The 12,943-nt window shown below is 40.9% G+C and overlaps 4 protein-coding genes across 4 annotated transcripts; 2 read left to right on the top strand and 2 right to left on the bottom strand.

The window, feature by feature from the left end:
* Positions 1–3,768: 3,768 nt before the first annotated feature.
* Sce (E3 ubiquitin-protein ligase Sce) lies at positions 3,769–5,421 on the top strand. The gene is made up of 2 exons (XM_064699252.1): positions 3,769–5,135; positions 5,200–5,421. The coding sequence occupies exons 1-2, from the start codon at positions 3,852–3,854 to the stop codon at positions 5,242–5,244; spliced, it is 1,329 nt and encodes a 442-aa protein (XP_064555322.1). The 5' UTR covers positions 3,769–3,851; the 3' UTR covers positions 5,245–5,421.
* Positions 5,422–6,036: 615 nt separating this feature from the next.
* LOC135440212 (uncharacterized) lies at positions 6,037–7,056 on the bottom strand. The gene is made up of 2 exons (XM_064699257.1): positions 6,882–7,056; positions 6,037–6,808 (listed from the first exon to the last, which is right to left on the bottom strand). The coding sequence occupies exons 1-2, from the start codon at positions 6,903–6,905 to the stop codon at positions 6,356–6,358; spliced, it is 477 nt and encodes a 158-aa protein (XP_064555327.1). The 5' UTR covers positions 6,906–7,056; the 3' UTR covers positions 6,037–6,355.
* A 1,075-nt stretch (positions 7,057–8,131) lies between these two features.
* Hsdl2 (Hydroxysteroid dehydrogenase like 2) lies at positions 8,132–10,706 on the bottom strand. The gene is made up of 2 exons (XM_064699253.1): positions 8,940–10,706; positions 8,132–8,587 (listed from the first exon to the last, which is right to left on the bottom strand). Exon 1 carries the CDS (start codon positions 10,607–10,609, stop codon positions 9,386–9,388), a length of 1,224 nt encoding a protein of 407 aa, XP_064555323.1. The 5' UTR covers positions 10,610–10,706; the 3' UTR covers positions 8,132–8,587; positions 8,940–9,385.
* Positions 10,707–10,988: 282 nt separating this feature from the next.
* YL-1 (Vacuolar protein sorting-associated protein YL-1) lies at positions 10,989–12,452 on the top strand. Its single transcript, XM_064699254.1, has 4 exons — positions 10,989–11,210; positions 11,276–11,408; positions 11,465–11,768; positions 11,834–12,452. The coding sequence occupies exons 1-4, from the start codon at positions 11,080–11,082 to the stop codon at positions 12,322–12,324; spliced, it is 1,059 nt and encodes a 352-aa protein (XP_064555324.1). The 5' UTR covers positions 10,989–11,079; the 3' UTR covers positions 12,325–12,452.
* The last annotated feature ends 491 nt before the right edge of the window (positions 12,453–12,943 follow it).

The raw sequence follows: 12,943 nt of genomic DNA, 5'->3' as shown, positions 1-12,943 counted from the left end.
ACGGTACTATCATACTTTTCCCGGCCAATAGTTCGAGAAGGACTTGTGAAAATATGTTATAACACTCGAATGTTAATAAAGTGTTGCTCACATCTTAAGTAGTTGGTTTTCTGCTTACCGTTCCATCTTAAAGCTCATTTACAAACATCTTTTTAAAATGCATCACGAGAGAACATAGAAACAGAAAGACGACTCGACCGTGGATGCTGGTCAAGAATATATATACTGGATGGGTTTGGAAAGGACTCACTCTATGACAAAATTATAAGACTCCATGCAAGTGCATGGATAAAAAAAGGTTGCACTTTAATTGAGATTTATTTATGGCCTGGCCAAAGCCAAAGACAAAGAGCGCTTCATAATAATGAGCCAAACACGCGCAGTGGTTCACCCGACCTGGCAATATTTGGACAGCAGCAGGCAATTGAAAAGTCCAATTGTTGTTGTGTGTTGTTGTGGTTGTTGCTATTATTGTTTTGTGGTGGCAGGCTCTGGCACTTCACCAGCCGCTGCACAAAGGCACCGGGCAACGGTGCGGAATCTGGTTTGGGTTAAAAATTGGGCGGGCACTCGGCCAGCTCGTTATTGTCAAATTGTTAGCCAAGTCTGGGGCAGTGTTGCCAACTGTCGCTACAAAAAAGTAGCTGAATCCAATTAGCAATGCGGTCCATAGGACATAATTCACAATGTTGGGACACAAAAAGTGAAAAGCCGAGTTTTCTTCGAAGTAGCGTTAATGCATTACTTTAGAGATTAAATCAGCAAAATATGTGTGATAAGAAAAACGTGAAATTTTCCTATCATCAGGCGATAAACAGGGTTGCAAGCACTTGTGATGCAACATGATAAGGAATAGTACAATTTAGCTGGATAAGAGCTGAATGCGCAGCACTGTTGCTAAGGCTGTGTTCTCTGACTGCGTGTGTGTGTGTATGAGGCAGGGTGGGTGCCGCTATAAGCTGACTTTGACATGGCAACTGTCTGTCGCTGGCCTGGAATGCACTACAGTTGCATTCACACAGAAAATTGAATTGAATTGGACCAGGCTAAGGACTAGGCCCGCACTAAGGTTAAGTGGCATCTTGGCCACTCTATACTCTGGACAATTTGGCTCAGCCAACAAATTGCTTTGGCCTGCTGCTGCAGTGACGCCCAAAAGCATATCCAGACGTGGTCATGTTTGCTGGAATTACGCTAGTTTAGCTCAATTATGATTTGCAAATTTCATGCCTGACTCCAAATCAAGTCAAAACTTTCACTTGGCACAGCCGAACAATGGCGCAGACATAAAAAAAAAAAAACAAAATGGCGCAGACAAGCCACCAGAGACCCCGAAAAAAAGAAGAGCAGAAATAAAGCTAGAAATGGCCAGAGCATCCTTCCGGTCTTGCGCCAAATGATTGAGCTGGACAGCAAAAAAAAAAATGTAGAAAAAATAGAAAAATAAAGAAATGCCATTCGTTTTGAGGCCCGACATAAAGTATAAAAAGAAAATACCATTTTGTTGGTATGCACTCAGTTATCCAAGGGGAACGTCATGCATTGTCATTAACAACTGACCATAAACAAGACATAAAATACACAGCTGAGAATGCGCACTCTCTCTATGAGATTTCATGAATAAAAAATACCCTGTGCTCTCGGTTGACTCTGCAAGACAAACATATATTATTTTTATTCCTACATTAATTCTTAAAGTGACAAGAACATATTTGTGTATTTTGTATTGTGTATTGTGTATTTAGTGCTCTTTTTTGACCACGCCCACTAGAGTGCGAAGTATTTTAATACAATCTTGAAAGTCCTCGCTATTTATTGTGGACTAATAATTCAATATATCGCCAGAAATTTAAAATTTCCCGAAATTTAAATAATCCGAAGAAAATAATAAAAAAATAAACATTAAATCATCCTAAAGAATATTTATATATAGTTTAATTTTAATTAAAATATTTAAGTATGCTGTGGAAAATGAAAGTTTTCAGAAATAAGAATCTTTTACACGTTAAAATCACTTCTGAATCCTAGAATTTCCAATTTGCGAAAGACTAATATACCATATACAATACTAAACAATAATTATTAGACATCTTCGAAAAGGTCCACAAAAGATTAACTGTTTATGGTAATTCACTAAATATATATCTTATATAATCGAGCTCTGGCGCCTGCCACTAGCTATAGTCTATTCTACTCATTGATTTATGGTTACAGGGTATTAAAAGCAAGCAGCATTGAATGCTGTTGCAAGTACTGAACGTTTAGTTGCAAATTTTAACAAGAGGCTGCCAATGATTAATGTCAATAAAGCGCAAACTCAGCTTGAAAATGCTAGAAGTCATCTTGAAAGTAGGAAGCGTTGGCTTAGCCAACATTTGGGTCATGAACCTGCACGTAGTCAGCCTGGGCACAGAATCGAGGACAGCGAGCTGCTCCTCAAGCGTCGTGTGGGTGCAATGGTTCAATTGGTGTCAGACTTGGTCAATGGCGGCGAAACAGGCCGGCTGAAAAACACGATAAATTGAAAATGACCGGGATGCTGATGATGATTGGCAGCGATTTGTTTCTGTTGTTGTTGTTTGTCGAGGGAAAATCTCTGGCACGCCTACACGTACCGCAGATTAGCTGGGCGCCTTAATGAGGCATTTAAAAGTGCATTGCTTACACCTGTTGAGCTCTGGCAGTGACCAGCAACAAGAGCCATGTCAGGTGACAAATGCTTTAACATGTCACGCGTGGAATGTCCATCGGTTGTCGTCGGCCATGCGGCGCCTCGTATCTGCATACACAGTAAATAATACATTGGCTAATGTTTAAATAATTTTGGAAATTGCAATTGTTTTTACAGTTTGTTTTTAAAAATTTCAAAAACAAAACAAAAATAAGTAAATAGGTCTAAATGTTATTCTCATTTTGTAAATCAAGTATGACTTGTCCGGGAAATAATATTTTCTTCAAATTTTTAACACAATTTTTCTTTGTTTTCCAACTGTAAGAAACTTAAAACTACTGCCTTTTTCTTGGCTGATAAAAAGTTGAAAATTTCTGCAGGATTTGAACCAGCGACTATCTTTTTTAAGATCGCTCTAATTTGGTCTTGTAATTGTTTTAGCCCCAAAGATATGTACTGTGTATAATTATATATGTAATTGCATATGCACATTAGCTAACTGCCCCGTCACCTGGGCTTGGGACCCATGCACAGCCAGCGGTGACAGGCGATTGAGATGGAAAATGCCAGACTGACGCAGCGACTGTGCCATGACTGGAAAAACCTTTGGCTGGGAAAAGTTTCTGAGGCATGCGACACAGCGACTTAAAAGTGCGCGCAATTGTCAACTCGCGGGCAATTTGGCACATTCCTGGCCGCCTCAGTGTTAAACTGGGACGCGCAGCTTAAATTCTCGACGAATGCAATTTAGTTAACGGCTATGCTATATTTAAGCCATATTTGGCGGGATTCTGTCAAATGCTTAAGAATCCAGCGCGCGCTTGAGTGACGGCTGTCAATCAAGCGTCCTAAGTTGAAGTGTTGACGCACTGTCAAATTATGTTTGTATATGAAAGCAATGCAATTAGCAGCTGTAAATAAAACTCTCAGAGAGTGGAATGCACAATGTGCATTTGATCCATATTGTACTTACATACATACAAACTGATGTGTGTGCAAGCAGTTTTGGCGTTGCCAGATAGACGCTGTATAAACATTGAAGCGATAGTATCGATGCTTGCCCTATTTATTCGATAGCATGCCTTCGATTGTAAACAAACGCACTGCAACATCTCAATCGAATAATTGCAAAGTGAAGTGAAAATTGTGAAAAGAAAAAGAAAATAAAATTTTCTGGAGGATGGCCTCGCTAGAACCAACGCAAAATAAAACATGGGATCTGTCGCTGTACGAGCTGCAGCGCAAGCCGCAGGAAATAATAACCGATAGCACAGAAATTGCCGTCTCACCGCGCAGTTTGCACAGCGAGCTAATGTGCCCCATTTGCCTGGACATGCTGAAGAAAACCATGACGACCAAAGAGTGCTTGCATCGCTTCTGCTCGGACTGCATTGTGACTGCACTGCGTTCGGGTAACAAGGAGTGCCCAACTTGCCGCAAGAAGCTTGTCTCGAAACGCTCGCTGCGTGCTGATCCCAACTTTGATTTGCTCATCTCGAAAATCTATCCCAGCCGGGAGGAATACGAGGCCTCGCAAGAGAAAATCATGGCCAAATTCAATCCAACACAATCACAAAAGGCGCTTGTCAACTCTATCAACGAGGGCATCAAACTACAGTCACAAAATCGGCCGCAACGTTTCCGCACTAACAAGGGTGGCGGCGGTGGCCCTGCTGGTGGCGCTGGCGGTGGTGGGGGTAATAATAGCGGCGGTGTTGGCGCTGCCAATGCCACTCGTGCCGGATCCAATGCAGTGCATGCCCATGATACCGCTTCCAATGACAGCAACAGCAATACAAATGGCAATGATCGCGAGCAACGTGATGCCCCTCAAGCAACAGCTGTTGGAGCAACTCCTGGACCAGCAGCCGCAGCTGCTGCGGCGCCAATGACACCCAGCACTCCCACGGCTGCAACATCGGCGGGCACTTCGGGCGCCAGCACTTCATCAAGTCGCATGCAAGTGGATGATGTATCAAATCCGCCATCAGTGCGCAGCACCCCATCTCCGGTGCCATCAAATTCGAGCAGTACAAAGCCCAAACGCGCCATGTCTGTGATGACCTCGGAACGCTCCGAAGAATCTGAGTCGGACTCACAAATGGATTGCCGCACCGAAGGCGATTCAAATATCGATACCGAAGGCGAGGGGAATGGCGAGCTGGGTATTAATGATGAGATCGAGCTGGTATTCAAGCCGCATCCCACAGAGATGTCCGCAGATAATCAGCTAATCAGAGCACTCAAGGACAACTGCATACGGTACATAAAGACAACAGCGAATGCCACCGTGGACCATCTCAGCAAGTATCTAGCGATACGTCTAACGCTGGATTTAGGCGCCGATCTGCCAGAAGCCTGCCGGTTGCTCAACTTTTGCATCTACGTCGCACCGCAGCCACAGCAGTTGGTCATATTGAATGGCAACCAGACGCTGCATCAGGTCAATGACAAATTCTGGAAGGTAAGTTAAACATTTGCCACCTGTGAGGCATTAAACTAAAACGGCATTTAATCCCAATTTGCAGGTGAACAAGCCCATGGAAATGTATTATTCGTGGAAGAAAACCTAAAGGGTTCCGTCTCCTAGTTCAAGGCATTTTAGTTCTTAACATTTATTTCCATCATCGAAATATATATGTTTATAGGTTTACCTTTATAATTAATGTGCTTCGCAAGAATATATATACATATATAGAAATACAACATATGGACGCGATGGTCGTACGGCTGCAATGTGTACAAAAGTATTTTGTACTTGTATTTGTATTTTCATTTTCCTAGAATTTTGTAGCACTATTTTTAGTGAAAAAAATTAAACCTGTCAAAGGATTGATTATGATTCACAAACTAAGATCAGCAGGTTAGGTGTTGAGGCTGTATTTATGTGTGAATCGGCAGGATCGAACTACTATATCTTTTACCAGCCATAGGTGTGTTTGGTCGGAAATTGAGACGATCTATAGGAAGAACCGCACTTAAAATGAGTTTTTGTGTGTTTATCAAATATCTTGAACAAACCCAACAACAATTATTTGATAAATCCATGAGACATCTACAATTAGATTTAACCTTGTGCCAATGCTAGCAATAATGTTGTAATGTTCTCTAAGGATTGCGTTATATTTAATTCTTGATTCAGAGTTATTTTTGAATATGAAATAACATTGCAGAAAATGTGTCAGCAATATGAAAATATATATTATACTTTGCAGTCCCATTTCTTAGCATTCAATGCGGTAAATAAAATCATTTGGGCGAATTTAATGATAAGAAAAATAATGTGGGTGCAGTTTCTTTGATAAAAGGCGAAAACCTTTTTAACTTTTCATTTATGTTAGACGTTTTAACGTACAACTATATACTTATTAACAGAATTGTGATATAAATATACAACATATATATTTATATAATTTTATTGTAATAATACACATTGTGAGGAACTCTTAAATTAAGTAAATTGTAATTATGCTACTGTAGCTAAGCGTCACACGGTTTCGTTATTAATATGACTAAATATTTTGATTCAATCAAATCGATTGCTGGACATAAAAAGGCGCTGGGATCAAATTTGTTGAGGCAGAGTGCGTTTAAGAAAAAATGTTTACATTGTTTACGTCTAGAAGCCAACTGGACCATATTTAATATGAACACAAAAGGCACCATTCTTTACTTTACCATGAATCATTTAGGTATTCTACGCATTTTAGCGAGTATAGCGTTTCTGAAGTCCTGAAAATCGCTGCTCGCTTCGATCTCGTTCCGGCATTTACCCTGAATACGATAGAGGCCCAGCTTTATCTCTGAGGCCTGACCGTTACGTGTGCGTCTGGTCAGATCTTGTTCGAGGTCATAGGCCAAGCCCAAATCGCAGAGCTCATCGATTTCATCCTGAGTAAATGTGCGCTGCTCTTCCTGCAAAAATTCAGCGCATTTCTCATAGATGTCCAGATACTGCTCCGTTTCATTTTTGTCGCCTGCACGCTGAAGCTCCAGATACCGGCGGAGCAGCATAGCCGCGGCACTGTCCAGAAGGGTTTGATGAACACTATTGGTGAGAGTGTAAATACGCTGCACTTCCGCAACGGTCATGTCCGAGCAGCCGCAAAAGCATTTTATCAGCTGCAAAGTTTTGCTCTACGTGCAAATGACGATAAACATATCATTTGTATTTGTTTACCATAGCAGCGCGCGACATATGGGTACAAACCTTGTGTGATGAAGACGCTGCCATAATGAAACAGTTTAATTATCAATAAATAATAAACTTTTGTGTGCTGATGGCGTTGTCTGCTCCATGGACTTCCACTGGCTGACTAGACTGGCATCGAGCAAAACAGTGCGGTTGCTTAGTGGACGTAAAAAAGCATGATGAATTCACGGCTGTTCGCAGGCCAGGTAGAGATGACATTTAATCAATAATACTATCGATAACAGTTTTTCCAAAATAGAGACTTTAATTATTGGTTTACTGAATCTTTAATTTTTCAGAAAATCGAAAGTGTTTAATGGTTTTTACAGAAGTATTGTTCGTTTGTATTTTTAAAAAAGTTGACAATTATTAATATAACTAGCGGGTATAACCCGGCCTTGCCCGTGGCACGTATGTCAATCAATGTTCTCAACAAAATTTTAAACTGATCGGACGGTAAACAAATAACTTTCTTACAAACGGTTTCCGCCAATTTACCACTGTTGCGAGTGGAATTTCATAAATCGCTGAAATACGTATCTATTAAGTTCTTATGTAGAGCTTTGAAAATAAGTTTGAAGCAAATCGGACAGAACTTACAGCTTCGCCCAAAAAATCTTTAAATCGCATTCCCCCCGAAGAAGTTTGAATTCTGCGATAAGTGTGAAACACGTCTCAAATGATTTTTCTTATAGATCTCTGGAAATGAATTTGAGCGCGAAATGTCACCCACCAAATCTTTGACCTCCATTTTCACCAAGGAGGAATGGATTTTCCTAAAAGTGTGAAACACCCCTCAAATGAATTTGAACAAAGATCTTTGAAAATAAGTTTGAGGCCGATCGGATGGTAATCAAAAAAGTTACATACAAACATTTTTCGCGATTTTTCCACACTTGCGGGTGGAATTTCCTGAAACCCCGCCTTAACGTGCACCTACATCACATAAGGTAACTACAGTGAAAATTTCAGCTTCCTAGCTCTTACGGTTTGGGCTGTGCGTTGATCACCAATCAGTCAGTCAGTCAGTCAGGACAAACAGTTTTATATATAGAGATATATTTACTTAAATTAAACATTTACTTAGTTGGCTGTTTTTAATTGAATAATTATAAATATTTAAAATCAAATATATTATAGTCATTTTTATCGCGTGTCAAACGAAGGTAATGTTGCAATTTGAACACTGCAAAGTCTATGCCTGGCCGCTGGCCATGCTACTCCCGATGTTAGTAGTTAACGTATGCGTATCTAGATTCGAATTTAAATAATGGCGTCAACAAATCAAGATTTATTGATTGATAGATATACTTAATACTAATGCTTAATTCGTCCCGCAACATGTTCACTGAACTCTTTTAGCTGAGGAAGTAGCGAGATCTCGTTGGCACAGTCCTCTTGCATTTTTTTGATAATTTTGTTAGAGATAGATCGATTGCCACCAAGAGATGCCTTAAGCTCTGGCCTTATATTATTGGGAATGCCCATATTGGACAAGTCATCGAATTCATCTTTCGTTAGGGGTTTTTCCTTCTCCTGCAGCAACGTTTCATATCGTTCATAAAGATCCATTTTGTTCAACAATGGACTGTTATTGCCCAATTCGCGTTTTTTAGTGTAATTCCGTATTTGTTCTTTGGCTGCTTTATCTTTCAGCAAGAGATTAATATCTTTCAATAGTGGGGAAATTCGTGTAACTTCGCCATTATCCATATTAGTGAGATCTACAAAAAGAGAATATGCAAATACATTAGCATTGAAGTTTATATACAGATAATTGCTTTTTGTTGAGAGATTACATTTTCTTTAATATATAACACTAGATAGATAAAGTTCAATAATAGACAGGTAACATACACCTGCAAGACGTAGGCTATCTTTCTTTCGCGAATAAACTATATTTTTTACAGAAGTATTCGTAAGTTAAATTAAAGCCAATGCAATTGCAATTGCTCAGACATGACCTCATCAACTTTAGTGTCGCTGCTTTTTGCACTATTTGACTTTGATTTGACTTTCGACAACAATCTTTTGGACGGTCATGTACACCAGATTGATGTACAGAATAGTACTTACAATGTTTTTCTTTTGTTAGCAACACAAATGCCTATTTGAATTAGTTTTAACTTCTTTTATATTTAACCCTGCGAAAGGTATGCGCCGGTAGCCGCAGATGTTTTGCTCTGCACTGAAATTTTGTTCAGTCATTGCTCAACAATGTGGCACACAGACAAGACAATACACATACAATCTTACTATCTACGGTAGTGGCCACGTAAATAGGTACGGGTTTTTATTTATTTCAGCTTAGTATTTTTTTCGTGTTTACCTAATGCGCTTTAATTTTTTAGGTAAAAGTAATTTTAATTATAATAAAAACAAGAAATTGCTACCCCAAAGAATCGCCTAAAACTAAATAATATAGTTACCGGAACTAGAGTTATGTTTGATTGATTGTATTTAATAGTATGGAGTCTTTATTATTATAGAGTTTGCTTTTCATAAATGATTTCATATATGATCTACAACTTAGACTTGAGTGCCTTCATTAGCTTCTCCAGCTTGAGAGCCTTTTGAAAATCACCGCTTATCTTTAACTTTCCGGACATGTATGCTGGTGCAGCCTTTAGTTTGCCAGAGAACATGTCAAAGAAGTTGTTCGAATTCATGGTGAGCGTAGCGTCTGGAGTAGCTGGTGGGGCGCCAGTGCCGCAGGCGCCAGTGCCATTTTTCAAGTCCAGAAACCAGGTGCCCTGCTTGGCACCGCTGATGTTGAACTGGAAGACGGCCTGCGTCTTGGAGACGATCTCAGCTGAAAGCAAAGATTCGATTTTCTTAAAGAGCTGCGGTATTTTATCATCGCCAGAGTCAGCTGCAGGCGCCGCTGCACCGTCGGCAGGCGCATTCTTGGGCTCCAAAAAGAAGTCATCCATCAGCTTGTCGGCATTTTCGCGTACGCAGGCGTAGTCGGTGAGATCCTTAATGCCCACAGATTCTAGCACCTCATCGTCAACGAAGAACTCGCCGGTGAACTGTTTGGGCTCTCTGGTTAGTATAGCATAGGCCGCATCGGCCATGATCTCCGGTTTACGTGACCAGCTGGCACTATCGGGGCCAGTCAGCATCTCAATTGCAGCGGTGTGGATGGCAGTGCGCGGCCAAAGGGCATTCACGGCAATGCCGCGATCCCGGAACTCCGCCGCCATGCCCAGCACGCACATGGACATGCCGTACTTGGCCATAGTGTAAGCCACGTGCGGAGCAAACCATTTTGCCTTCATGCTGAGCGGTGGCGAAATGTTCAAAATGTGAGCGTGGTTGCTCTTCTCCAAATAGGGAAGGCACTCCTTGGAGACCAGGAATGTGCCGCGCGTATTGACCTGATGCATTAGGTCGTAGCGCTTCATGTCGGTGTCGGGTGTTGTGGTCAGTGAAATGGCACTCGCATTGTTCACAACAATATCGATGCCACCAAATTTGGCCACTGCCTCCTGAATGGCTGTTCGTACCTGCTGCTCGTCACGAACATCCACAATGCAAGGATGCGCCCGTCCGCCAGCCTTTTCGATCTCCTCGGCGGCTGTGTAAATTGTGCCCGGCAGCTTGGGATGCGGATCTGCTGTCTTAGCGGCAACCACAATGTTGGCACCGTCGCGAGCTGCCTTCAGCGCGATTGCCTTGCCAATTCCCCTGGATGCTCCCGTAATGAACAGTGTGCGTCCTGCTAATTTTCCAGAATTAATCATTTTGTGGTCCAAAGTTTAAACCGCTCGATCTGAAGAGTCTGAACTATCTGAACTGAAAACAGTTTGAATTACAATCAACATTAAAGAGAAAGTCCAAAGTGCAATCAGATCGACCAGCCAACATATTCACAGTGGAGAGAGCCAAAGAGTTCGGCATAAGGCAACCTTTAGGTGCGCTATAACTGAACAAACGATGGGACAAGAGTACAAATTGCCCTAAACACTTGTTAATTAAAACTGTAGACCATAAGCAACTTATGTTTTATATCTTATCATCGAAATTATGCCTAAATTATATATTTTTGTATTGAAATGCTGAAAATTGAATTGGCAGCGTTGCCACCTCGCTATTTTGTGTGAATGGCGTTGCGACAGTGAATGCTAATGGTAAGAAGCAGAAAACCACTGAATTTATTTGTTTACAGTTGAAAAGTTGTTAAAAATAAAATAAAACTATTTATTTATAATAAATGGCTGCCACGCGCTCGCGTCGCCACAATGCTGGCAACAAAATAGCCAAGTTGCTCGATGAAGAGGAGGACGATTTTTATAAAACTTCATATGGCGGCTTTCAGGACGAAGAAGGCGACAAGGAATATGTGTAAGTACTGTGTCTAGCCGTACGCCACCAAAGGAAATTTATTTAAAGGTATCTCGCTTCTAAAGACAAAAAGATGAAGAAGAGGATGTTGTGGATTCAGATTTCAGCATAGATGAACAAGATGAGCCCGTATCTGACCAAGAGGATGCGCCCGACAAAAAACGTAAACGCGGTGGCGTCAACACCAAAGCGTACAAGGCAAGTTGTGCTACACCTACTAAATAATGCGACCAAATATAATTTTTACTCAATAGGAACCGGCGAAACCAGCTATCAAGAAGGAAACAAAAGCCTCGCCTGCTCTGCACAAAAAGCGTGGCGGTGGGGGCGTTGTCAAGCGCAGAGTGCGCCCTCGCTTCACAGTCTTGGACTCGGGTCGCAAATCCATACGCACCTCCACAGCCATCAAAACACAGGCCACAAAAATACGACTCAAAGAACTGGACGATGCACGTAAGCGCAAGAAGAAAAAGGTACGCGTTGAAGATTACATGCCCACGCAGGAGGAGCTGCTTGAGGAGGCAAAGATAACCGAGGAGGAGAACATAAAATCACTGGGTTTGTTAACAAACATTGCGCCTGAAGTATAAGTAATTAAAATTGTTTTTCATTAACGATTACAGAGAAATTTCAAAAAATGGAGCTCGAGAAAAAGAAAACTCGTCCCACCAAACGAGTTTTCACGGGGCCAACTATACGCTATCATTCATTGACCATGCCCGTCCTACGTAACATGCCTACACGCACCACCACCATCCAACCAAATGATCCGAACAATGCAATTGGCAAATGCGAGCGTACGTTTGTAACCATTGAAAATGATTTCAATGATAAAGCTTTCCATGCAATTTTCCGTCCAAAACGCGCACCAAAGACCTCAAGCGGCATTTGTCCCATAACCAGACTGCCAGCTCGCTACTTTGATCCCGTTACCCAACAGCCGTACTACAGCATTCAGGCCTTCAAGATACTGCGCGAGGCCTACTACATGCAGCTGGAACAGCAGTGCAGCATCAGCGAACAGCCCGAGTTGGCCAAGTGGATGGAGTGGCGTAAGCTGGTCAAGGAGAATCGCCAGAAGGCGGCTACAGCGGTAAAAAATGTTAATTTATAAGTTAATATGTAAGATTTTTTATTAAAAACATATAACTTGTTACCAGCTATTCATATTATCAGTTAAAAAATCAGTCTTCATTTGAAAAATTGTGTGTTTATTAAAAAACAAGATATTTCCATATTATATTTTTTGACTGTTTCTTCTATTAGAGCTGTATGCTTTAGAATTACAATATTAAAAAGATTTGCTCATATATTTTTTTAAGATGTGTAAAACGAGAAAAATTTCATATGCACAAATTTACTTTTTAAATAATCCTTCCTATATTTTCTAATATAGTGGTTCGGATGGTTTCAATATATGTACTGCTTGCAACAGAAAGTCGGAGTTATGCGAGGTTTCAGCATGATGGCTTCGAAACTGACAGACAGTCAGACGGACATAGCTTTGTCAATTCAGATGTTGGTACTAATCAGAAGGCAGAAGTTTAAGGCTCTCATGGGCCGAAATTAGAAATAGACTCCGTTTTGATGATACTAATCGAAATATATATACTTTAAGAGGTTGGAGAAATTATAGAGAAACGATTTATGCTTAATTTAAGCTAGCACTATTCCAGGAAAATTTAAAGTGAATACTTTAAGGAATCGAAATCCGTCCAATATCTTCTTACTAC

This window comes from Drosophila montana, unplaced genomic scaffold (assembly GCF_035044405.1).
Source record: "Drosophila montana isolate Dmon_TW-CO22-7 unplaced genomic scaffold, ASM3504440v1 contig_896_1, whole genome shotgun sequence".
In the NCBI taxonomy this organism is placed as follows: domain Eukaryota; kingdom Metazoa; phylum Arthropoda; class Insecta; order Diptera; family Drosophilidae; genus Drosophila; species Drosophila montana.
The sequence above is the reverse complement of the archived record's forward strand: the minus strand, read 5'-3'. Positions and strand labels throughout refer to the sequence as shown.

Coding starts and splice junctions, on each gene's coding strand:
- YL-1 (XM_064699254.1), top strand. CDS start 11,080: ATGGCTGCCACGCGCTCGCGTCGCCACAATGCTGGCAACAAAATAGCC. Junction 11,211..11,275: donor GAAGGCGACAAGGAATATGT/GTAAGTACTGTG, acceptor TCGCTTCTAAAG/ACAAAAAGATGAAGAAGAGG. Junction 11,769..11,833: donor GGAGAACATAAAATCACTGG/GTTTGTTAACAA, acceptor TAACGATTACAG/AGAAATTTCAAAAAATGGAG.
- Sce (XM_064699252.1), top strand. CDS start 3,852: ATGGCCTCGCTAGAACCAACGCAAAATAAAACATGGGATCTGTCGCTG. Junction 5,136..5,199: donor TCAATGACAAATTCTGGAAG/GTAAGTTAAACA, acceptor CCCAATTTGCAG/GTGAACAAGCCCATGGAAAT.
- Hsdl2 (XM_064699253.1), bottom strand. CDS start 10,609: ATGATTAATTCTGGAAAATTAGCAGGACGCACACTGTTCATTACGGGA.
- LOC135440212 (XM_064699257.1), bottom strand. CDS start 6,905: ATGGCAGCGTCTTCATCACACAAG. Junction 6,809..6,881: donor CAGCGTCTTCATCACACAAG/GTTTGTACCCAT, acceptor ATTTGCACGTAG/AGCAAAACTTTGCAGCTGAT.